This window comes from Mustelus asterias, unplaced genomic scaffold (genome assembly GCF_964213995.1).
Source record: "Mustelus asterias unplaced genomic scaffold, sMusAst1.hap1.1 HAP1_SCAFFOLD_458, whole genome shotgun sequence".
In the NCBI taxonomy this organism is placed as follows: Eukaryota; Metazoa; Chordata; class Chondrichthyes; order Carcharhiniformes; family Triakidae; genus Mustelus; species Mustelus asterias.
In genome coordinates, this window is record NW_027590411.1 from 134,970 (window position 1) to 159,169 (window position 24,200).

General features: G+C 47.4%; 1 protein-coding gene across 1 annotated transcript in view; it reads left to right on the forward strand.

Moving 5' to 3' along the window:
* The window catches only part of fbxo41 (F-box protein 41), a 280,638-nt gene that overhangs the window by 125,966 nt on the left and 130,472 nt on the right, over window positions 1-24,200 (forward strand). Inside the window, exons 4-5 of the mRNA XM_078204808.1 lie at window positions 8,346-8,707; window positions 23,504-23,745. Of these exons, the coding sequence (XP_078060934.1) occupies window positions 8,346-8,707; window positions 23,504-23,745 (604 nt within the window). The remainder of the gene's footprint in view (window positions 1-8,345; window positions 8,708-23,503; window positions 23,746-24,200) is intronic.

The window sequence follows — 24,200 nt, forward strand, 5'->3', positions numbered from 1 at the left end:
AGCAGTGGCCCCAAAACAGATCCTTGCGATACACCACTAGTAACTGAACTCCAGGATGAACATTTCCCATCAAACACCACCCTCTGTCTTCATACAGCTAGCCAATTCCTGATCCAAACCGCTAAATCACCCTCAATCCCATGCCTCCATATCTTTTGCAATAGCTTACCGTGGGGAACCTTATCAAACGCTTTACTGAAACTGCTTTACCCTCATCCACCTCTTTGGTCACCTTCTCAAAGAACTCAATAAGGTTTGTGAGGCACGACCTACCCTTCACAAAACCGTGTTGACTATCCCTAATCAAATTATTCCTTTCTAGATGATTATAAATCCTATCTCTTATCATCCTTTCCAAAACTTTGCCCACAACAGAAGTAAGGCTCACTGGTCTATAATTACCAGGGTTGTCTCTACTCCCCTTCTTGAACAAGGGGACAACATCTGCGATCCTCCAGTCTTCTGACACTATTCCTGTAGACAATGACGACATAAAAATCAAAGCCAAAGGCTCTGGGGCGGTTGATGGAGGAGAACCGGTGGATGCGGTGTTTTTGGATTTCCAAAAGGCGTTTGATAAGGTGCCCCATAAAAGGCTGCTGAAGAAGATTAGGGCACACGGAGTTGGGGGTAGTGTGTTAAAGTGGATTGGGGACTGGCTATCTGACAGGAAGCAAAGAGTCGGAATAAATGGGTGTTTTTCCAGTTGGAGGAAGGTAACTAGTGGTGTGCCGCAGGGATCGGTACTCGGGCCGCAACTGTTTACCATTTATATAGATGATCTGGAGGAGGGGATGGAGTGTAGGGTAACGAAGTTTGCAGACGACACAAAGATAAGTGGAAAAGTGAATCGTGTGGAGGACGGAGAAGACCTGCAGAGAGATTTGGACAGGCTGAGTGAGTGGGCGAGGATATGGCAAATGGAGTATAACGTTGATAAATGCGAGGTTATACACTTTGGAGGAAATAATAACAAATGGGATTACTATCTCAATGGAAACAAATTAAAACATGCTACCGTGCAAAGGGACCTGGGGGTCCTTGTGCATGAGACGCAAAAGCCCAGTATGCAGGTACAACAGGTGATCAAGAAGGCAAATGGGATGTTGGCCTATATCGCAAGGGGGATAGAATATAAAAGCAGGGATGTCTTGATGCACCTGTACAGGGCATTGGTGAGGCTGCAGCTGAAATACTGTGTGCAGTATTGGTCCCCTTATATGAGGAAGGATATATTGGCATTGGAGGGAGTGCAGAGAAGGTTCACCAGGTTGATACCGGAGATGAGGGGTTTGGATTATGAGGAGAGGCTGAGGAGATTGGGTTTGTACTCGTTGGAGTTTAGAAGGATGAGGGGGGATCTTATGGAGACTTATAAGATAATGCGGGGGCTGGATCGGGTGGAGGCGGAGAGATTCTTTCCACTTAGTAAGGAAGTTAAAACTAGAGGACACAGCCTCAAAATAAAGGGGGGTCGGTTTAAGACAGAGTTGAGGAGGAACTTCTTCTCCCAGAGGGTGGTGAATCTCTGGAATTCTCTGCCCACTGAGGTGGTGGAGGCTACCTCGCTGAATATGTTTAAAGCGCGGATGGATGGATTCCTGATCGGTAAGGGAATTAAGGGTTATGGGGATCAGGCGGGTAAGTGGTACTGATCCACGTCAGATCAGCCATGATCTTATTGAATGGCGGGGCAGGCTCGAGGGGCTAGATGGCCTACTCCTGCTCCTATTTCTTATGTTCTTATGTTCTCTGCAATCTCCTCCCGAGCCTCCCAGAGAATCCTGGGATAAATCCCATCCGGCCCAGGGGACTTATCTATTTTCACACTTTCCAGAATTGCTAACACCTCCTCCTTATTAACCTCAATCCCATCTAGTCCAATACCCTGTATTTCAGTATTCTCCTCGACAACGTTGTCTTTTTCCTGCGTGAATACTGACTAAAAATATTCATTTAGCGCCTCTCCTATCTGTTCAGGCTCCACGCACAACTTCCCACTTCTGTCCTTGACTGGCCCTAATCTTACCCTGGTCATTCTTTTATTCCTGACATACCTAGAGGAGGCTTTAGGGTTTTCCTTGATCCTACCTGCCAAAGACTTCTCATGTCCCCTCCTGGCTCTTCTTAGCTCTCTCTTTAGGTCCTTCCTGGCTAACTTGTAACTCTCAAGCGCCCTAACTGAGCCTTCACGTCTCATCTTTACATAAGTCTCCTTCTTCCTCTTCACAAGAGATTCAACTTCTTTAGTAAACCACGGTTCCCTCACTCGACCACTTCCTCCCTGCCTGACTGGTACATACTTATAAAGGACACCCAGTAGCTGTTCCTTGAACAAGCTCCACATTTCAATTGTGCCCATCCCCTGCAGTTTCCTTCCCCAACCTATGCATCCTAAATCTCACCTAATCGCATCATAATTTCCTTTCCCCCAGCTATAACTCTTGCCCTTCGGTATATACGGTACGGTATGGCACGGTAGCACAGTGGTTAGCACTGCTGCTTCACAGCTCCAGGGACCTGGGTTCGATTCCCGGCTCGGGTCACTGTCTGTGTGGAGTTTGCACATTCTCCTCGTGTCTGCGTGGGTTTCCTCCGGGTGCTCCGGTTTCCTCCCACAGTCCAAAGATGTGCGGGATAGGTTGATTGGCCATACTAAAATTGCCCCTTAGTGTCCTGGGATGCGTAGATTAGAGGGATTAGCGGGTAAAATATGGAGCGATATGGGGGTAGGGCCTGGGTGGGATTGTGGTCGGTGCAGACTCGATGGGCCGAATGGCCTCTTTCTGTACTGTAGGGTTTCTATGATTTCTTCTATGATACCTATTCCTTTCCATTGCTAAAGTAAATGTAACCGAATTGTGGTCACTATCACCAAAGTGCTCCCCTACCTCCAAATCTAAGACCTGGTCTGATTCATTACCCAGTACCAAATCCAATGTGGCCTCGCCTCTTGTTGGCCTATCTACATACTGTGTCAGGAAGCCTTCCTGCACACATTGGACAAAAACTGACCCATGTAAAGTGCTCGAACTATAGCTTTTCCAGTCAATATTTGCAAAGTTATAGTCCCGCATAACAACTACCCTGTTACTTTCGCTCCGATCCAGAATCATCTTTGCAATCCTTTCCTCTACACCTCTGGAACTTTTCGGAGGCCTATAGAAAACTCCCAACAGGGTGACCTCTCCTTTCCTGTTTCTAACCTCAGCCCATACTACCTAAGTAGACGAGTTCTCATCAAACGTCATTTCTGCTACCGTAATACTGTCCTTGACTAACAATGCCACACCTCCCCCTCTTTTACCACCTTCCCTGCTCTTACTGAAACATCTAAACCCCGGAACCTGCAACAACCATTCCTGTCCCTGCTCTATCCATGTCTCCGAGATGGCCACAACATCGAAATCCCAGGTACCAACCCATGCTGCAAGCTCACCCACCTTATTCTGGATGCTTCTGGCATTGAAGTATACACACTTCAAACCACCTTCCTGCCTGCCAGTACACTCCTGCGACGCTGAAACCTTATCCATGACCTCACTACTCTCAGCCTCCTGTACACTGGATCTACAATTCAGGTTCCCATTCCCCTGCTGAATTAGTTTAAACCCTCTCGAAGAGCATTAGCAAATTTCCCCCCCCATGATATTGTTACCCCTCTGGTTCAGGTGGAGACCATCCCGTTTGTAGAGGATCCTGAGTAGTGGGGCTGAAAGTGAGGGATGCATGGATGGGGACTGCAATGCACGGCATTGCAGAGGTGGGGTGGAGCAGGGTTTGAAATGTGTATACTTCAATGCCAGGAGTATTCGCAATAAAGTGGGTGAACTTGCAGCGTGGATCAGTACCTGGGACTTCGATGTTGTGGCTATTTCAGAGACATGGATAGAGCAGGGGCAGGAATGGATGCTGCAGGTCCCGGGGTTCAAATGTTTTAGTCGAAGTAGGGAAGGAGGTAGAAGAGGGGGAGGGGTAGCATTATTGGTCAGAGATTGTATCACAGTGTCAGAGAGGAGGTTTGATGAGGACTTATCTGTTGAGGTAGTATGGGCGGAGATTAGAAATAGGAGAGGAGAGGTCACCCTGTTGGGAGTCTTTTATAGACCTCCTAAAAGTTCTAGAGAGGTTGAGGAAAGGATTGCGGAGTCAATCCTGCTTAGGAGTGAAAGTAATAGGGCAATTGTTATGGGGGATTTTAACTTGACTAATATTGACTGGAATTGTTATAGCTCTAGCTCATTAGAGGGGTCAGTTTTTGTTCAAAGCGTGCAGGAAGGTTTTTTGACTCAGTATGTAGACAGGCCAACTAGAGGTGAGGCTATATTGGATCTGGTGCTGGGAAATGAGCCAGACCAGGTGCTAGACTTGGAAGTTGGTGTGCATTTTGGTGATAGTGACCACAATTCGGTTACGTTCACCTTAGTGATGGAAAGGGATAGGCATGAACCTCGGGCCAGTGGTTTTAGCTGGGGGAAGGGTAATTATGAGGCTATTAGGAGAGAATTAGGAAACATAGGTTGGACTAGGAGATTACAGGGACTGGGAACGTCCGACATGTGGAGTTTTTTCAAGGAGCAGCTACTGCGAGTCTGTGATAGGTATGTCCCTGTCAGGCAAGGAGGAATTGGTAGGGCTAGGGAACCGTGGTGCACCAAAAAAGTTTCTTTGTTGGTTAAAAAGAAAAAGGAGGCTTATGTTCGGATGAGACGTGAGCACTCGGGTAGTGCACTAGAAAGCTTTAGATTGGCTAAGAGGGAGTTGAAGAGCGAGCTTAGAAGGGCTAAAAGGGGACATGAGAAGACTTTGGCGGATAGGGTTAAAGAGAATCCTAAGGCGTTCTATAGGTATGTCAAGAACAGAAGGTTGGTTAGGGCAAGTTTAGGGCCAGTTATAGATGGCAGAGGGAAGTTATGTGTGGAACCGGAGGAGATTGGTGAAGCATTGAACCAATATTTCTCTTCGGTGTTCACGCAAGGGGACATGAATATAGCTGAGGAGGACACTGGGTTGCAAGGGAGTAGAATAGACAGTATTACAGTTGATAAGGAGGATGTGCAGGATATTCTGGAGGGTCTGAAAATAGATAAATCCCCTGGTCCGGATGGGATTTATCCAAGGATTCTCTGGGAGGCAAGAGAAGTGATTGCAGAGCCTCTGGCTCTGATCTTCAGGTCGTCGTTGGCCTCTGGTATAGTACCAGAAGATTGGAGGTTAGCGAATGTTGTCCCATTGTTTAAGAAGGGGAACAGAGACTTCCCCGGGAATTATAGACCGGTGAGTCTCACTTCTGTTGTCGGCAAGATGTTGGAAAAAATTATAAGGGATAGGATTTATAGTTATTTGGAGAGTAATGAATTGATAGGTGATAGTCAGCATGGTTTTGTGGCAGGTAGGTCGTGCCTTACTAACCTTATTGAGTTTTTTGAGAAAGTGACCAAGGAGGTGGATGGGGGCAAGGCAGTGGACGTGGTATATATGGATTTTAGTAAGGCGTTTGATAAGGTTCACCATGGTAGGCTTCTGCAGAAAATGCAGATGTATGGGATTGGGGGTGATCTAGGAAATTGGATCAGGAATTGGCTAGCGGATAGGAAACAGAGGGTGGTGGTTGATAGTAAATATTCATCATGGAGTGCGGTTACAAGTGGTGTACCTCAGGGATCTGTTTTGGGGCCACTGCTGTTTGTAATATTTATTAATGATCTGGATGAGGGTATAGTTGGGTGGATTAGCAAATTTGCTGATGACACCAAAGTCGGTGGTGTGGTAGACAGTGAGGAAGGGTGTCGTAGTTTGCAGGAAGACTTAGACAGGTTGCAAAGTTGGGCCGAGAGGTGGCGGATGGAGTTTAATGCGGAGAAGTGTGAGGTAATTCACTTTGGTAGGAATAACAGATGTGTTGAGTATAGGGCTAACGGGAGGACTTTGAATAGTGTGGAGGAGCAGAGGGATCTAGGTGTATGTGTGCATAGATCCCTGAAAGTTGGGAATCAAGTAGATAAGGTTGTTAAGAAGGCATATGGTGTCTTGGCGTTTATTGGTAGGGGGATTGAATTTAGGAGTCGTAGCGTTATGTTGCAACTGTACACAACTCTGGTGCGGCCGCACTTGGAGTACTGTGTGCAGTTCTGGTCCCCACATTACAGGAAGGATGTGGAGGCTTTGGAGAGGGTGCAGAGGAGGTTTACCAGGATGTTGCCTGGTATGGAGGGGAGATCCTATGAGGAGAGGCTGAGGGATTTGGGATTGTTTTCGCTGGAAAGGCGGCGGCTAAGAGGGGATCTTATTGAAACATATAAGATGATTAGAGGTTTAGATAGGGTGGATAGTGATAGCCTTTTTCCTCTGATGGAGAAATCCAGCACGAGGGGGCATGGCTTTAAATTGAGGGGGGGTAGTTATAGAACCGATGTCAGGGGTAGGTTCTTTACCCAGAGGGTGGTGAGGGATTGGAATGCCCTGCCAGCATCAGTAGTAAATGCGCCTAGTTTGGGGGCGTTTAAGAGATCCGTAGATAGGTTCATGGACGAAAAGAAATTGGTTTAGGTTGGAGGGTCACAGTTTTTTTTTTTAACTGGTCGGTGCAACATCGTGGGCCGAAGGGCCTGTTCTGCGCTGTAATGTTCTATGTTCTATGTTCTAGGTCCCACCTACCCCAGAATGAGCCCCAATTGTCCAGGTATCTGAGTCCCTCCCTCCTGCACCATCCCTGTAGCCATGTGTTCAATTGCTCTCTCTCCCTGTTCCTCTCCTCACTATCACGTGGCACGGATAACAAACCAGAGATAACAGGTTACTGTTACAGGTTACAGGACAATTCAGAGGGGTCGTGTAACGAGTCACTGTGGGTGGAGCTCAGAAACAGGAAGGGCGCAGTCACTATGTTTTTTCCAGGGTGGAAGAGTCAATTACTCGGGGGCATAGGTTTAAGGTGCGAGGTGCAAGGTTTAAAGGAGATGTACGAGGCAGATTTTTTACACAGAGAGTAGTGGGTGCCTGGAACCCGTTGCTGGGGGAGGTAATGGAAGCGGATACGGTCGTGACTTTTAACGGGTGAGAAGGGAGAGATACAAAAGTGTCCAGAGGGGTAATTTTTTCACATAGAGGGTGGTAAGTGTCTGGAACAAGCTGCCAGAAGTAATAGTCGAGGCGGGTACAATTTTGTATTTTAAAAAGCATTTAGACAGTTACATGGGTACGATGGGTATAGATGGATATGGGCCAAATGCAGGCAATTGGGATTAGCTTGGGGCTTTTAAAAAAAATTGTGGCATGGACAAGTTGGGCTGAAGGGCCTGTTTCCATGCTGTAAATCTCTATGACTCTATGACTCTATAAGTCCTTCTCCAAGGTGAATACTGATGCAAAGTACTCATTTAATACCTCACCCATTTCCTCTGGCTCCATTCATAGATTCCCTCCCTTGTCCTTGAATCGGCCAACCCTCTCCCTGGCCAGGCTCTTGCTCTTTATATATGTATAAAAAGCCTTGGGATTTTACTTAATCCTGCTGGCCAATGCTTTTTCATGACCCCTTTTAGCCCTTCTTACTCCTTGCTTAAGTTTCTTTCTATTTTCCTTGTATTCCACACTTGCTTCATGTGTTCCCAGCCTCCTTGCTTTGACAAATGCTTCCTTTTTCTCTTTGACTAGGCTCACAATATCTCACAAAAGGTAAACCTTTTAGGACTGAGGAAATCTCTTCACCCAGAGGGTGGTGAATATGTGGAATTCACTCCCACAGAATGTAGTTGAGGCCAAAACGTTGTCTGATTTCAAGAAGAAATTCGATATTACTCTTGGGGCTAAGGGGATCAAGGGATATGGGAGGAAGGGGGGATCAGGATATTGAATTTGATGACCTGCCATGATCAAGATGAATGGCGGAACAGGCTCGAAGGGCCGAATAGCCTCCTCCTGCTTCTAGTTTCTATGTTTATATACTTGGATTGTCCACACAATTTAATATTTAGAGTTTGGAATTATAGAACTAATGGTTAATAAACCCTCTCAGAGGGTGGTGAATCTCTGGAATTCTCTGCCCACTGAAGTGGTGGAGGCTACCTTGTTGAATATGTTTAAGTCACGGATAGATGGATTTCTGATCGGAAGGGGAATTAAGGGTTATGGGGAGCAGGCGGGTAAGTGGAACTAATTCACTTCAGATCAGCCATGATCTTATTGAATGGCGGGGCAGGCTCGAGGGGCTAGATGGCCTACTCTTGCTCCTGTTTCTTATGTTCTTATGTAATATAATGAGTAATTTATTTTTAAATATGAAATTTTTTCAGCTGTGGAGATCTATTAACTTTCCTTTTTTGTGTTCTTCCTGTTTCCGCCAGACCAAAACCAGCAGCACATGTGTCACGATGCTATGATAGTGACAGTTTTACACCATCTGTAGATATGCAGCACATTGAACAAACTCCTGCGAGGATCTATTATCATAAACAAAGCCGCAACTCAGAGAGTAAGTGTGTCAGGGATCCCATATCTCGGAGTACAGCTCTACGGAGGCAAGCTGTTGAAAACTGGCACCGTAGGCCGTATCGTAACAGCACAGAAGGCGAAGAAGGTGATGTGTCAGATGCAGGATCGAGAACAACAGAATCTGAGGCGGAAGTATGGGAACCAGAAAATAGAAGTTCAGCAGAGTCTCAGAAATTTGGATCACATCGTGCCAAAGTTTACCGACTGAGTACAAGTAAGTGTGTATTATAGCTTAACAATATCAATTCAGTGAAGCAAATATCTATCAATGACATGTTATATTTGATACCAACTTCATGGATAAGAACACAGAGGGTGTTCTTTTTGCCTCTGGGACCAAAAAGAGCGTATCCAGAAAGAGGGAATATTGTGTGCAGTTCTGGTCACCTCACTATAAGAAGGATGTGGCAGCTGAATATTCCGGGGTACAAGTGTTTTAGGCGAGACAGAGGAGGGGCCAAAAGAGGTGGGGGAGTAGCAGTATTAGTTGGAGAGCATATTACAGCGGTGCAGAGGGAGGACAATTCAGAGGGGTCGTGTAACGAGTCACTCTGGGTGGAGCTTAGAAACAGGAAGGGCGCAGTCACTATGTTGGGGGTGTACTACAGGCCCCCCAACAGCCCAAGGGAAGTGGAAGAACAGATATGTCAGGAGATACTGGATAGGTGCAGGAAAAATAGGGTTGTTGTAGTGGGAGACTTCAATTTCCCTGGTATAGACTGGAAATCGCAGAGAGCAGGGACTCTGAATGGGGAGGAATTTGTAAAATGCGTACAGGAGGGTTCTTTGGAACATTATGTAGATAGCCCGACTAGAGAGGGGGCGATACTGGACCTAGTACTGGGGAATGAGCCCGGTCAGGCCTTCAAAGTTTCGGTAGGGGAACATGTGGCAAATAGTGACCACAATTCTGTTAGCTTTAGGATAGTGATGGAAAAGTATGAGTGGTGTCCCAAGGGTAAGGTGTTGGATTGGGGGAAGGCTAACTTTAGTGGGATTAGGCAGAAATTGGCAGCTGTTGATTGGGAGAGGCTGTTTGAGGGTAAATCCACATCTGGCATGTGGGAGTCTTTTAAGGAACAGTTGTTAGGGCTACAGGACAGGCATGTGCCTGTAAAAAAGGATAGGAAGGGTAAGATTCGGGAACCGTGGATAACCAGGGAAATTGAGGGACTGGTCAAAAAGAAAAGAGGCGTATGTTAGGTCCAGGCAGCAAAAAACGGAGGGAGCTCTGGAGGAGCGGCACGGTGGCACAGTGGTTAGCACTGCTGCTTCACAGCTCCAGGGTCCCGGGTTCGATTCCCGGCTCGGGTCACTGTCTGTGTGGAGTTTGCACATTCTCCTCGTGTCTGCGTGGGTTTCCTCCGGGTGCTCCGGTTTCCTCCCACAGTCCAAAGATGTGCGGGTTAGGTTGATTGGCCAGGTTAAAAATTGCCCCTTAGAGTCCTGGGATGTGTAGGTTAGAGGGATTAGCGGGTAAATATGTGGGGGTAGGGCTCGGGTGGGATTGTGGTCGGTGCAGACTCGATGGGCCGAATGGCCTCCTTCTGCACTGTAGAGTTTCTATGATTCTATGATTCTAGGAGTATAAAGAAAGTAGGAAAGAACTCAAACGGGGAATTAGAAGAGCAAAAAGGGGTCACGAAATGTTCTTGGCAGACAGGATTAAGGAGAATCCCAAGGCATTTTATTCATACGTTAGGAACAAAAGGGTTGTCAGGGAAAAAATCGGACCTCTCAGGGACAAAAGTGGGGAATTATGCTTGGAGCCCAAAGAAGTAGGGGAGATCCTAAATGAATACTTTGCGTCGGTATTCACAAAGGAGAGGGATGTGTTGACTGGGAGTGTCTCGGAGGGGAGTGTTGAACCGTTGGAGAAAATCTCCATTACAAGGGAGGAAGTGTTAGGTTTGTTAGAGAATATAAAGACTGACAAATCCCCAGGGCCTGATGGAATCTATCCAAGGCTGCTCAGGGAGACGAGAGATGAAATCGCTGGGCCTCTGACGCAAATCTTTGTCTCGTCACTGGACGCAGGTGAGGTCCCAGAGGATTGGAGGATAGCTAATGTGGTCCTGTTATTTAAGAAGGGGAGGAAGGATAACCCGGGTAGAACATAGACATAGAACATAGAAAGCCACAGCACAAACAGGCCCTTCGGCCCACAGGTTGCGCCGATCACATCCCCACCTCTAGGCCTATCTATAGCCCTCAATCCCATTAAATCCCATGTACTCATCCAGAAGTCTCTTAAAAGACCCCAACGAGTTTGCCTCCACCACCACCGACGTCAGCCGATTCCACTCACCCACCACCCTCTGAGTGAAAAACTTACCCCTGACATCTCCTCTGTACCTACCCCCCAGCACCTTAAACCTGTGTCCTCTCGTAGCAACCATTTCAGCCCTTGGAAATAGCCTCTGAGAGTCTACCCTATCCAGACCTCTCAACATCTTGTAAACCTCTATCAGGTCACCTCTCATCCTTCGTCTCTCCAGGGAGAAGAGACCAAGCTCCCTCAACCAAGGGCAGGTCGTGCCTTACGAGCCTGGTTGAGTTCTTTGAAAATGTGACCAAACACATTGACGAAGGAAGAGCGGTGGATGTGGTCTATATGGACTTCAGCAAGGCGTTCGATAAGGCCCCCCATGCAAGACTTCTTGAGAAAGTGAGAGGGCATGGGATCCAAGGGGCTGTTGCCTTGTGGATCCAGAACTGGCTTGCCTGCAGAAGGCAGAGAGTGGCTGTGGAGGGGTCTTTCTCTGCATGGAGGTCAGTGACCAGTGGAGTGCCCCAGGGATCTGTTCTGGGACCCTTGCTGTTTGTCATTTTCATAAATGACCTGGATGAGGAAGTGGAGGGATGGGTTGGTAAGTTTGCTGACGACACCAAGGTAGGTGGTGTTGTGGATAGTTTGGAGGGATGTCAGAAGTTGCAGCGAGACATAGATAGAATGCAAGACTGGGCGGAGAAGTGGCAGATGGACTTCAACCCGGATAAGTGTGTGGTGATCCATTTTGGCAGATCCAATGGGATGAAGCAGCAGTATAATATGAAGGGTACCATTCTTAGCAGTGTAGAGGATCAGAAGGACCTTGGGGTCCGGGTCCATAGGACTCTTAAATCGGCCTCGCAGGTGGAGGATGCGGTCAAGAAGGCGTACGGCGTACTGGCCTTCATTAATCGAGGGATTGAGTTTAGGAGTCGGGAGATAATGCTGCAGCTTTATAGGACCCTGGTTAGACCCCACTTGGAGTACTGCGCGCAGTTCTGGTCACCTCATTACAGGAAAGATGTTGAAGCCATTGAAAGGGTGCAGAGGAGATTTACAAGGATGTTGCCTGGATTGGGGGGCATGCCTTATGAGGATAGGTTGAGGGAGCTTGGTCTCTTCTCCCTGGAGAGACGAAGGATGAGAGGTGACCTGATAGAGGTTTACAAGATGTTGAGAGGTCTGGATAGGGTAGACTCTCAGAGGCTATTTCCAAGGGCTGAAATGGTTGCTACGAGAGGACACAGGTTTAAGGTGCTGGGGGGTAGGTACAGAGGAGATGTCAGGGGTAAGTTTTTCACTCAGAGGGTGGTGGGTGAGTGGAATCGGCTGACGTCGGTGGTGGTGGAGGCAAACTCGTTGGGGTCTTTTAAGAGACTTCTGGATGAGTACATGGGATTTAATGGGATTGAGGGCTATAGATAGGCCTAGAGGTGGGGATGTGATCGGCGCAACTTGTGGGCCGAAGGGCCTGTTTGTGCTGTGGCTTTCTATGTTCTATGTTCTATCCTCATAAGGCATGCCCCCCAATCCAGGCAACATCCTTGTAAATCTCCTCTGCACCCTTTCAATGGCTTCAACATCTTTCCTGTAATGAGGTGACCAGAACTGCGCGCAGTACTCCAAGTGGGGTCTAACCAGGGTCCTATAAAGCTGCAGCATTATCTCCCGACTCCTAAACTCAATCCCTCGATTAATGAAGGCCAGTACGCCGTACGCCTTCTTGACCGCATCCTCCACCTGCGAGGCCGATTTAAGAGTCCTATGGACCCGGACCCCAAGGTCCTTCTGATCCTCTACACTGCTAAGAATGGTACCCTTCATATTATATTGCTGCTTCATCCCATTGGATCTGCCAAAATGGATCACCACACACTTATCCGGGTTGAAGTCCATCTGCCACTTCTCCGCCCAGTCTTGCATTCTATCTATGTCTCGCTGCAACTTCTGACATCCCTCCAAACTATCCACAACACCACCTACCTTGGTGTCGTCAGCAAACCTACCAACCCATCCCTCCACTTCCTCATCCAGGTCATTTATGAAAATGACAAACAGCAAGGGTCCCAGAACAGATCCCTGGGGCACTCCACTGGTCACTGACCTCCATGCAGAGAAAGACCCCTCCACAGCCACTCTCTGCCTTCTGCAGGCAAGCCAGTTCTGGATCCACAAGGCAACAGCCCCTTGGATCCCATGCCCTCTCACTTTCTCAAGAAGTCTTGCATGGGGGACCTTATCGAACGCCTTGCTGAAGTCCATAGAGACCACATCCACCGCTCTTCCTTCGTCAATGTGTTTGGTCACATTTTCAAAGAACTCAACCAGGCTCGTAAGGCACGACCTGCCCTTGACAAAGCCGTGCTGACTACTTTTGATCATACTAAACTTCTCTAGATGATCATAAATCCTGTCTCTCAGGATCCTCTCCATCAACTTACCAACCACTGAGGTTAGACTCACCGGTCGGTAATTTCCCGGGCTGTCCCTGTTCCCTTTCTTGAATATAGGGACCACATCTGCAATCCTCCGGAACCTCTCCCGTCTCCATCGACGATGCAAAGATCATCGCCAAAGGCTCCGCAATCTCCTCCCTCGCCTCCCACTGTAACCTGGGGTACATCCCATCCGGTCCCGGCGACTTACCAACCTTGATGCCATTCAATAGTTCCAACACATCCTCTTTCTTTATGTCCACATGCTCGATCCTTTCTGTCCACCGCAAACCAGCAGTACAACCACCCAGATCCCTTTCCACCGTGAATACTGAGGTAAAGTATTCATTAAGCAGCTCCGCCATTTCTAACGGTTCCGCACAAACTTTTCCCCCTTCACCTTTTAAGGGTCCTATGCCTTCACATCTCATCCTTTTACTCTTGACATATTTGTAGAAAGCCTTGGGGTTCTCCTTAATCTTACCCGCCAAGGCCTTCTCATGACCCCTTCTCGCTCTCCTAATTTCCTTCTTAAGCTCCTTCCTACATCCCGTATACTCCTCTAAATCCTTAACACCTCCTAGCTCTCTGAACCTTCTGTACGCCTCTCTTTTCTTATTCACCAGGTTCATCACAACCTTCGTGCACCACGGTTCCCGTACCCTACCAACACCCCCCTGTCTCATCGGAACGTTGTCATGCAGAGCTCCAGACAAACATTCCTTGAAAATCCTCCACTTTCCTTCGGTACTTTTCCCCAAGAATGCCTCCTTCCAATTTACCCGTCTAATTTCCTCCCTGATGACACTGTATTTCCCTTTACTCCAGAGAAACACTTTCCTAGCCTGCCTGATCCTATCTCTTTCCAATGCTATCGTGAAGGAGATAGAATTATGATCGCTATCCCCAAGATGCTCACCCACCGAGAGATCCTCCACCTGTCCAGGTTCATTAGCCAGCACCAGATCAAGTACAGCCTCTCCTCTAGTAGGCTTATCCACATACTGTGTCAGGAAACTCTCCTGGACACACCTAACAAACTCCTCTCCATCCAAACCCCTAGCCCTAGGGATATTCCAATCTATGTTTGGGAAATTAAAATCTCCCATCACGACAACTCTGTTATTCCTACATCTCTCCAGGATCTGTTTCCCCATCTGCTCCTCAACATCTCTGTTACTATTGGGCGGCCTATAGAAAACACCCAGCAAAGTTACCGACCCCTTCCTGTTCCTAACCTCCACCCACAGAGACTCCGTCGTCAATCCCTCCACGGCGTCCACCTTCTCTACAGCCGTGACACTATCCCTGATCAACAGTGCCACTCCCCCCCCTCTCTTGCCTCCCTCCCTGTCCTTCCTGAAACATCTAAAACCCGGCACCTGAAGCACCCAGTCCTGTCCTTGAGACATCCAAGTCTCCGTAATGGCCACCACATCACAATTCGAAGCAGCAATCCACGCTCTAAGCTCATCCACTTTATTCACTACACTCCTGGCATTAAAATAGACACATCTCAGACCTTCAGCCTGAGCACTTCCCTTCTCCATCACTCGTCTAACCTCCCTCTTACCCTGTTTACATTCCTTATCTATTTGCGAGCTAACCTCCTCGCTCTCAGTCCCCTCATTCCGATTCCCTCCCCCCAACCTTTCTAGTTTAAAGTCTCTCCAGTAGCCTTAGCCAACCTTCCCGCCAGGATATTGGTCCCCCTGGGATTCAAGTGCCACCCGTCTTTTTTAAACAGGTCACACCTGCCCCAAAAGAGGTCCCAATGATCCAAGTACCCAAATCCTTGTCCCTTGCTCCAGTCCCTCAGCCACGCATTCATTCTCCACCGATTCCTGTTCTCACTCCCCCGCGGCACAGGCAGCAATCCCGAGATTACTACCTTTGCATTCCTCTTTCTCAGCTGTCTACCTAACTCCCTATATTCTCTTTTCATGACCCCTTCCCTCTTCCTACCTATGTCAGCAGTACCTATATGCATCACGACCTTCGGCTCCTCTCCCTCCCCCTTCAGGATTTCTGGGACTCGACCAGAGACATCCCGGACCCCTGCACCAGGGAGGCAAACCACCATCCGAGAGTCCCGTCTTTGTCCGCAAAAACGCCTATCTGACCCCCTCACCGTAGAGTCCCCAATTAGCACTACCCTCCTTTCCTTACCCTTTTGCACTACTGGGCCAGGCTCAGCTCCAGAGACACTGCCACCGCTGCTTCCCCCAGGTGGGCTGTCCACCCCAGTAGTACTCAGACAGGAGTACTTATTATTAAGGGGCACATCCACCGGGGTGCTCACCATCAACTGAGTTTTCTCCTTCCTCACTGTTACCCAGTTACCCTCCTCCCGTGGTCCCGGTGTGACCACCTGCCGATAGCTCCTGTCAATGACCTCCTCACTATCCCTAACCCGGCGAAGGTCCTCGAGCTGCAATTCCAGTTCCCTAACATGGTCCCTTAGGAACCGCAGCTCAACACACCCAGCACAGATATGGTCCTCCGGGAGGCTAGGAGCCTCCAGGACCTCCCACATCCTACATTGGGAACAACATACTGGCCTCACACTCATAATTGCCCCTTTAAACACACAGGGAAAAAAAAAGTGAATGAAAATTTTAAACTTACCTTTCCTCCTCCTGTTTTCTCCAAAGCCCTGCTCTCACTGGGTCTTTTTTTTTAGGTTAGAGGAGGAGGGAGGGTGGGATACTCTACAAGTGTAGAGTATCGGGATTCCTCTCTGTTCCAATTTATTGGGGAAAAAAAAAAAATCTCTCTCTCCCAGACCTCCCTGCGCGACCACTTCCGGGTTTAGATATTTTTAAAGAAAAAACCCGCGAAAAAGTAAGTTAAAAATAACAGCGCTTACCCGCAGCACTCCTCTCGCGAATCTCTCCCTCTCTGCTGCACTTCCAAGACGCAATGAGGCCGATTCACTGAGGTGAGTAACTTTTTAAAAAAAAATCTCTCTCTCCCAGACCTCCCTGCGCGACCACTTCCGGGTTTAGATATTTTTAAAGAAAAAACCCGCGAAAAAGTAAGTTAAAAATAACAGCGCTTACCCGCAGCACTCCTCTCGCGAATCTCTCCCTCTCTGCTGCACTTCCAAGACGCAATGATAGGTAATTATAGGTCGGTGAGCTTGACGTCCGTGGTGGGGAAGTTGTTGGAGAAGATTCTTAGAGATAGGATGTATGCGCATTTAGAAAGGAATAAACTCATTAACGATAGTCAGCATGGTTTTGTGAGAGGGAGGTCATGCCTCACTAACCTGGTGGAGTTTTTTGAAGAAGTGACCAGAATGGTTGACGAGGGAAGTGCCGTGGATGTCATCTATATGGACTTTAGTAAAGCGTTTGACAAAGTCCCTCATGGTAGGCTGGTGAAAAAGGTTGGATCTCATGGGATAAAGGGGGAGGTGGCTAGATGGGTGGAGAACTGGCTTGGTCACAGAAGACAGAGGGTGGTAGTGGAAGGGTCTTTTTCCGGCTGGAGGCCTGTGACTAGTGGTGTTCCGCAGGGCTCTGTATTGGGACCTCTGCTGTTTGTGATTTATATAAATGATCTGGAAGAAAGTGTAACTGGGGTGATCAGTAAGTGTGCGGACGACACAAAATTGGCAGGACTTGCAGATAGTGAGGAGCATTGTCAGAAGCTACAGAAGGATATAGATAGGCTGGAAATTTGGGCAAAGAAATGGCAGATGGAGTTCAATCCTGATGAATGCGAAGTGATGCATTTTGGTAGAAATAATGTAGGGAGGAGCTATACGATAAATGGCAGAACCATAAAGGGTATAGATACGCAGAGGGACCTGGGTGTGCAAGTCCACAGATCCTTGAAGGTGACGTCACAGGTGGAGAAGGTGGTGAAGAAGGCATATGGCATGCTTGCCTTTATAGGACGGGGCATAGAGTATAAAAGTTGGGGTCTGATGTTGCAGATGTATAGAACGTTGGTTCGGCCGCATTTGGAATACTGCGTCCAGTTCTGGTCGCCACACTATCAGAAGGACGTGGAGGCTTTGGAGAGAGTACAGAGGAGGTTTACCAGGATGTTGCCTGGTATGGAGGGGCTTAGTTATGAGGAGAGATTGGGTAAACTGGGGTTGTTCTCCCTGGAAAGACGGAGGATGAGGGGAGACTTAATAGAGGTGTATAAAATTATGAAAGGCATAGATAGGGTGAATGGTGGGAAGCTTTTCCCCAGGTCGGTGGTTACGTTCACGAGGGGTCATAGGTTCAAGGTGAAGGGGGGGAGGTTTAACACAGATATCAGAAGGACATATTTTACACAGAGGGTGGTGGGGGCCTGGAATGCGCTGCCAGGCAAGGTGGTGGAGGCGGACACACTGGGAACGTTTAAGACTTATCTAGAAAGCCATATGAACGGAGTGGGAATGGAGGGATACAAAAGAATGGTCTAGTTTGGACCAGGGAGCGGCGCGGGCTTGGAGGGCCGAAGGGCCTGTTCCTGTGCTGTATTGTTCTTTGTTCATTGGAGAGAGTGCAGAGGAGATTTACCAGGATGCTGCCTGGTTTGGAGGGTACGTCTTATGAGGAAAGTTTGAGGGAGCTAGGGTTTTTCTCTTTAGAGCGGAGGAGGTTGAGAGGCGACTTAATACAAGATGATGAGGGGGATAGATGGAGTGGATGTTCAGAGACTATTTCCTCGGGTGGATGTAGCTGTTACTAGGAGGCATAACTGTAAGGTTCATGGTGGGAGATATAGGAGGGATGTGCGAGGTAGGTTCTTTACTCAGAGAGTGGTTGGGGTGTGGAATGGACTGCCTGCTGTGATAGTGGAGTCGGACACTTTAGGATTTTTCAAGCAGTTATTGGATAGGCACATGGAACACACTAGAATGATAGGGAGTGGGATAGCTTGATCTTGGTTTCGGACAAAGCTCGGCACAACATTGTGGGCCGAAGGGCCTGTACTGTGCTGTACTGTTCTATATTTTATATTCTATAACATAAGAAATAAGAGCTGGAAAAGGCCATTTGGACAATTATCATAGGGTCATAGAGATTTACAGCATGGAAACAGGCCCTTCAGCCCAACTTGTCCATGCCATCCAGTTTTTACCACTAAGCTGGTCCCAATTGCCAGCATTTGGCCCATATCTCTCTATCCCCATCTTATCCATGTAACTGTCTAAACGCTTTTAAAAATACAAAATTGTAGCCGCCTCTACTACTACCTCTGGCAGCTTGTTCCAGACAGTCACCACCCTCTGTGTGAACAAATTGCCCCTTTGGACCCTTTTGTATCTCTCCCCTCTCACCTTAAACCTATGCCCTCTAGTTTTAGACTCCCCTACCTTTGGGAAAAGATATTGACTATCTAGCTGATCTGTGCTCCTCATTATTTTATAGACCTCTATGAAGTCACCCCTCAGCCTTCTACGCTCCAGAGAAAAAGTCCTAGTCCATCCAGCCTCTCCTTATTACCCAAACCATGAAGTCCCGGTAGTATCCGAGTAAATCTTTTCTGCACTCTTTCTAGTTTAATAATATCCTTTCTATAATAGGGTGACCAGAAGTGTACACAGTACTCCAATGCCTTGTACAACTTCAACAATGAACTTGTACCTTGTACAACTTCAACAGGCACGAATGAAAAGTGGAACTTTTTCAAGGAACAAATACTGGGTGTCCTTGATAGGTATGTCCCTGTCAGGCAGGGAGGAAATGGCCGAGTGAGGGAACCATGGTTCACGAAAGAGGTGGAATGTCTTGTGAAAAGGAAGAGGGAAGCTTATGTAGGGATGAGGAAACAAGGTTCAGATGGCTCGATTGAGGGTTACAAGTTAGCAAGGAACGAGCTGAAAAAGGGGCTTAGGAGAGCTAGGAGGGGACATGAGAAGTCCTTGGCGGGTCGGATGAAGGAAAACCCCAAGGCTTTTTACTCTTATGTGAGGAATAAAAGAATGACCAGGGTGAGGTTAGGGCCGGTCAAGGACAGTAGTGGGAACTTGTGTATGGAGTCAGTAGAGATAGGCGAGGTGATGAATGAATACTTTTCTTCAGTGTTCACCAAGGAGAGGGGCCATGTTTTTGAGGAAGAGAAGGTGTTACAGGCTAATAGGCTGGAGGAAATAGATGTTCGGAGGGAGGATGTCCTGGCAGTTTTGAATAAGCTGAAGGTCGATAAGTCCCCTGGGCCTGATGAAATGTATCCTAGGATTCTTTGGGAGGCAAGGGATGAGATTGCAGAGCCTTTGGCTTTGATCTTTGGGTCCTCGCTGTCCACGGGGATGGTGCCAGAGGACTGGAGAGTGGCAAATGTTGTTCCTCTGTTTAAGAAAGGGAATAGAAATGACCCTGGTAATTATAGACCGGTTAGTCTTACTTCGGTGGTTGGTAAATTGATGGAAAAGGTCCTTAGGGATGGGATTTACGACCATTTAGAAAGATGCGGATTAATCCGGGAGAGTCAGCACAGATTCGTGAAGGGCAAGTCGTGCCTCACAAATTTGATAGAATTTTTTGAGGAGGTAACTAAGTGTGTTGATGAAGGTAGGGCAGTTGATGTCATATACATGGATTTTAGTAAGGCGTTTGATAAGGTCCCCCATGGTCGGCTTATGATGAAAGTAAGGAGGTGTGGGATAGAGGGAAAGTTGGCCGATTGGATAGGTAACTGGCTGTCTGATCGAAGACAGAGGGTGGTGGTGGATGGAAAATTTTCGGACTGGAGGCAGGTTGCTAGCGGAGTGCCGCAGGAATCAGTGCTTGGTCCTCTGCTCTTTGTGATTTTTATTAATGACTTAGAGGAGGGGGCTGAAGGGTGGATCAGTAAATTTGCTGATGACACCAAGATTGGTGGAGTAGTGGATGAGGTGGAGGGCTGTTGTAGGCTGCAAAGAGACATAGATAGGATGCAAAGCTGGGCTGGAAAATGGCAAATGGAGTTTAACCCTGATAAATGTGAGGTGATTCATTTTGGTAGGACTAATTTAAATGTGGATTACAGGGTCAAAGGTAGGGTTCTGAAGACTGTGGAGGAACAGACAGATCTTGGGGTCTATATCCACAGATCTCTAAAGGTTGCCACTCAAGTGGATAGAGCTGTGAAGAAGGCCTATAGTGTGTTAGCTTTTATTAACAGGGGGTTGGAGTTTAAGAGCCGTGGGGTTATGCTGCAGGACCTTGGTGAGACCACATTTGGAATATTCTGTGCAGTTCTGGTCACCTCACTATAAGAAGGATGTGGAAGCGCTGGAAAGAGTGCAGAGGAGATTTACCAGGATGCTGCCTGGTTTGGAGGGTAGGTCTTATGACGAAAGGTTGAGGGATCTAGGGCTGTTCTCTTTGGAGCGGAGGAGGCTGAGGGGAGACTTAATAGAGGTTTATAAAATGATGAAGGGGATAGATAGAGTGAAGTTCAAAGACTATTTCCTCGGGTGGATGGAGCTATTACAAGGGGGCATAACTATAGGGTTCGTGGTGGGAGATATAGGAAGGACATCAGAGGTAGGTTCTTTACGCAGAGAGTGGTTGGGGTGTGGAATGGACTGCCTTCAGTGATAGTGGAGTCAGACACTTTAGGAACATTTAAGCGGTTATTGGATAGGCACATGGAGCACACCAGGATGATAGGGAGTGGGATAGCTTGATCTTGGTTTCAGAGAAAGCTCGGCACAACATCGTGGGCCGAAGGGCCTGTTCTGTGCTGTACTGTTCTATGTTCTATGTTCTAAGATGTCCCAACTCCTGTATTCAATTTTCTGACCAATGAAACCAAGCATGCCGAATGTCTTTTTCACCACCCTGTCCACCTGTTGTTTCACTTTCAAAGAGCTATGAACATGTACTCCTTGCACCCCTGATTTCTTTCTTAACTCTACAACCACCCTCTGGCTTCTGTCAAGAAGCCAATTTTGTATCTATTTAGATACCTCACCCTGGATCCCGTGAGATTTAACCTTTTGCAACAACCTATCATGCGGTACCTTGTCAAAGGCCTTGCTAAAGTCCATGTAGACAACAACAATTGCATTGCCCTCATCTACCTTCTTGTTCACCCCTTCAAAAAACTCGATCAAATTTGTGAGACATGATTTTCCACTCACAAAGCCATGCTGACTGTCCCTAATCAGTCCTTGCATCTCTAAATGCCTGTAGATCCTGTCTCTCTAAATACCTTCCAACAACTTACCCACCACAGATGTGAGGCTCACTGGCCTGTAGCTCCCAGGCTTTTCCCTGCAGCCCTTTATAAACAAAGGCACAACATTTGCCACCCTCCAATCTTCAGGCACCTCACTCGTGACTATTGATGATTCAAATATCTCTGCTAGGGGACGCACAATTTCCTCCCTAACCTCCCACAACATCCTGGGATATACTTCATCAGGTCCCGGGGATTTATCTATCTTGATGCGCTTTAAGACTTCCAGCACCTCCTTCTCTGTAATATGTATAGTCCTCAAGACATCACTATTTATTTCCCCAAGTTCCCTAACATCCATGCTTTTCTCAACAGTAAATATGGATGAGAAATATTCATTTAGGATCTCACCCATCCCTTGTGGATCCGCACATAGATGACCTTGTTGATCCTTAAGAGGCCCTACTCTCTCCCTTGTTACTCTTTTGCCCTTTAAGTATTTGTAGAAGCTCTTTGGATTCTCCTTTGCCTTATCTGCCGAAACAATTTTGTGTCCCCTTTTCGCCCTCCTGATTTCTCTCTTAACTCTACTCCTACACCCCCTATACTCTCCAAGGGATTCACTTGATCCCAGCTGCCTGTGCATGTCATGTGCCTCCTTCTTCTTCTTGACCAGGGCCTCAATCTCCCAAGTCTATAATAGGAATATTCCTTGAATTAGATGTAATAGGGATAGATTAGCAGTTAACATAGAAACATACAAATTAGGCGCAGGAGGAGGCCATTTGGCCCTTCGAGCCTGCTCCGCCATTCATCACGATCATGGCTGATCATCCAACTCAATAGCCTAATCCTGCTTTCTCCCCATAACCTTTGACCCCATTCGTCCCAAATGCTATATCCAGCCGCCTCTTGAATACATAAGAATTCAATCTTATCATATTTCAATTGGTAAAAATTAAGCTGATTCATTAAACTGTATTGTTAAATAAAGTTTGGTATTATAAAATCTTCATCGTGTATCAATATGACCACATAGGTGAGCTGATGGCCTTGTGGTGTTATGATGAGACGATTAACCCAGAAACTCAGCTAATAATCTGGGGACCCGGTGTCGAATCCCGCCACGGCAGATGGTGGAATTTGGATTCAATAAAAAAAATCTGGAATTAAGAATCTACTGATGACCATGAAACCATTGTCAAATGTTGGAAAAACCCATCTGGTTCGCTGATGTTCTTTAGGGAAGGAAATCTGCCGTCCTTACCCGGTCTGGCCTACACGTGACCCCAGGGCCACAGCAATGTGGTTGACTCTCAACTGCCCTCAGGCAGCCAGCAACGCCCATGTCCCATGAATGAATTAAAAAAATCTGGAGTGAAACATGTTATAGAATCATAGAATCCTACAGTGCAGAATGAGGCCATTTGGCCTATCGAGTCTGTCCCGACCACAATCCGATCCAGGCCCTTATCCCCATAACTCCATGCATTTACCCTCGCTAGTTCCCCGACACTAAGGGGCAATTTAGCATGGCCAATGCACCTCACCCGCACATTTTTGGACTGTGGGAGGAAACCGGAGCACCCGGAGGAAACCCACGCAGACACAGGCAGAACATGCAAACTCCACAAACTAATGTCAAAATAGAAAAATTGTTGGGGTCCAGTCGAGCTTCATAACATACTTTGGGGTTTATCTGGTACCCTGAAAGGGCTAGTTTGGACACAAAAAGATATTTCTTAATCATAAGATTATGAAGGGTATAGATAGGGTGAACAGTGGGAAGCTTTTTCCCAGGTCGGAGGTGACGATCACGAGGGGTCACGGGCTCAAGCTGAGAGGGGCGAAGTATAACTCAGATATCAGAGGGACGTTTTTTACACAGAGGGTGGTGGGGGCCTGGAATGCGCTGCCAAGTAGGGTGGTGGAGGCAGGCACGCTGACATCGTTTAAGACTTACCTGGATAGTCACATGAGCAGCCTGGGAATGGAGGGATACAAACGATTGGTCTAGTTGGACCAAGGAGCGGCACAGGCTTGGAGGGCCGAAGGGCCTGTTTCCTGTGCTGTACTGTTCTTTGTTCTTTGTTCTGTGTGTCATTCTGCAATTATAGTCAGTCATCTTAACATCCTTTTCTTCATATATGGAATTTGCTTTTTATGTATCTTTTGTATTTTTCCTTAGGTAATACCAAACCAGTTAGTTATAAAGCAGCCAAACCTCAGAAGGGCAGCCCCTCCCGATCAAATGAAGTTATCAGCCCTGAAGTTCTCAAGATGCGAGCAGCACTATTTTGTATTTTCACCTACCTGGACACCAAGACATTGCTGAAAACTGCTGAGGTTTGTCGGGATTGGAAATATGTTGCTCGGCATCCAGCAGTTTGGACCAGAGTTCTGTTGGAAAATGCTAGAGTATCCTCCAAGGTATTAATTACATAAGTAGATGTTTTAAGTTACGGCGCATTGCACAAAGAACAAAGAAAAGTACAGTACAGGAACAGGCCTTTCGGCCCTCCAAGACCATGCTGATCATGGTGCCCTAACTAAATTAAAAAACAACTGCTCTTACTCGGTCCCTATCCCTCTATTCCCTCCCTAGTCATGTACCCATCCAGATGCCTCTTAAATGTTGCTAATGTGCCTGTTTCCACCACCTCCTCTGGCAGCGCGTTCCAGGCACCCACCACTCTCTGCGTGAAAAACTTCCCCCGCACATCTCCCTTAAGCTCCCCCTCTCTCACCCTGTAATTGATACCTCCACCCTGGGAAGCAGCCTCTGACTATCCATCCTGTCTGTGCCTCTCATAATTTTGTAGACCTCTATCAGGTCTCCCCTCAGCCTTTGTCTTTCCAGTGAAAATAATCCTAGTTTATTCAAC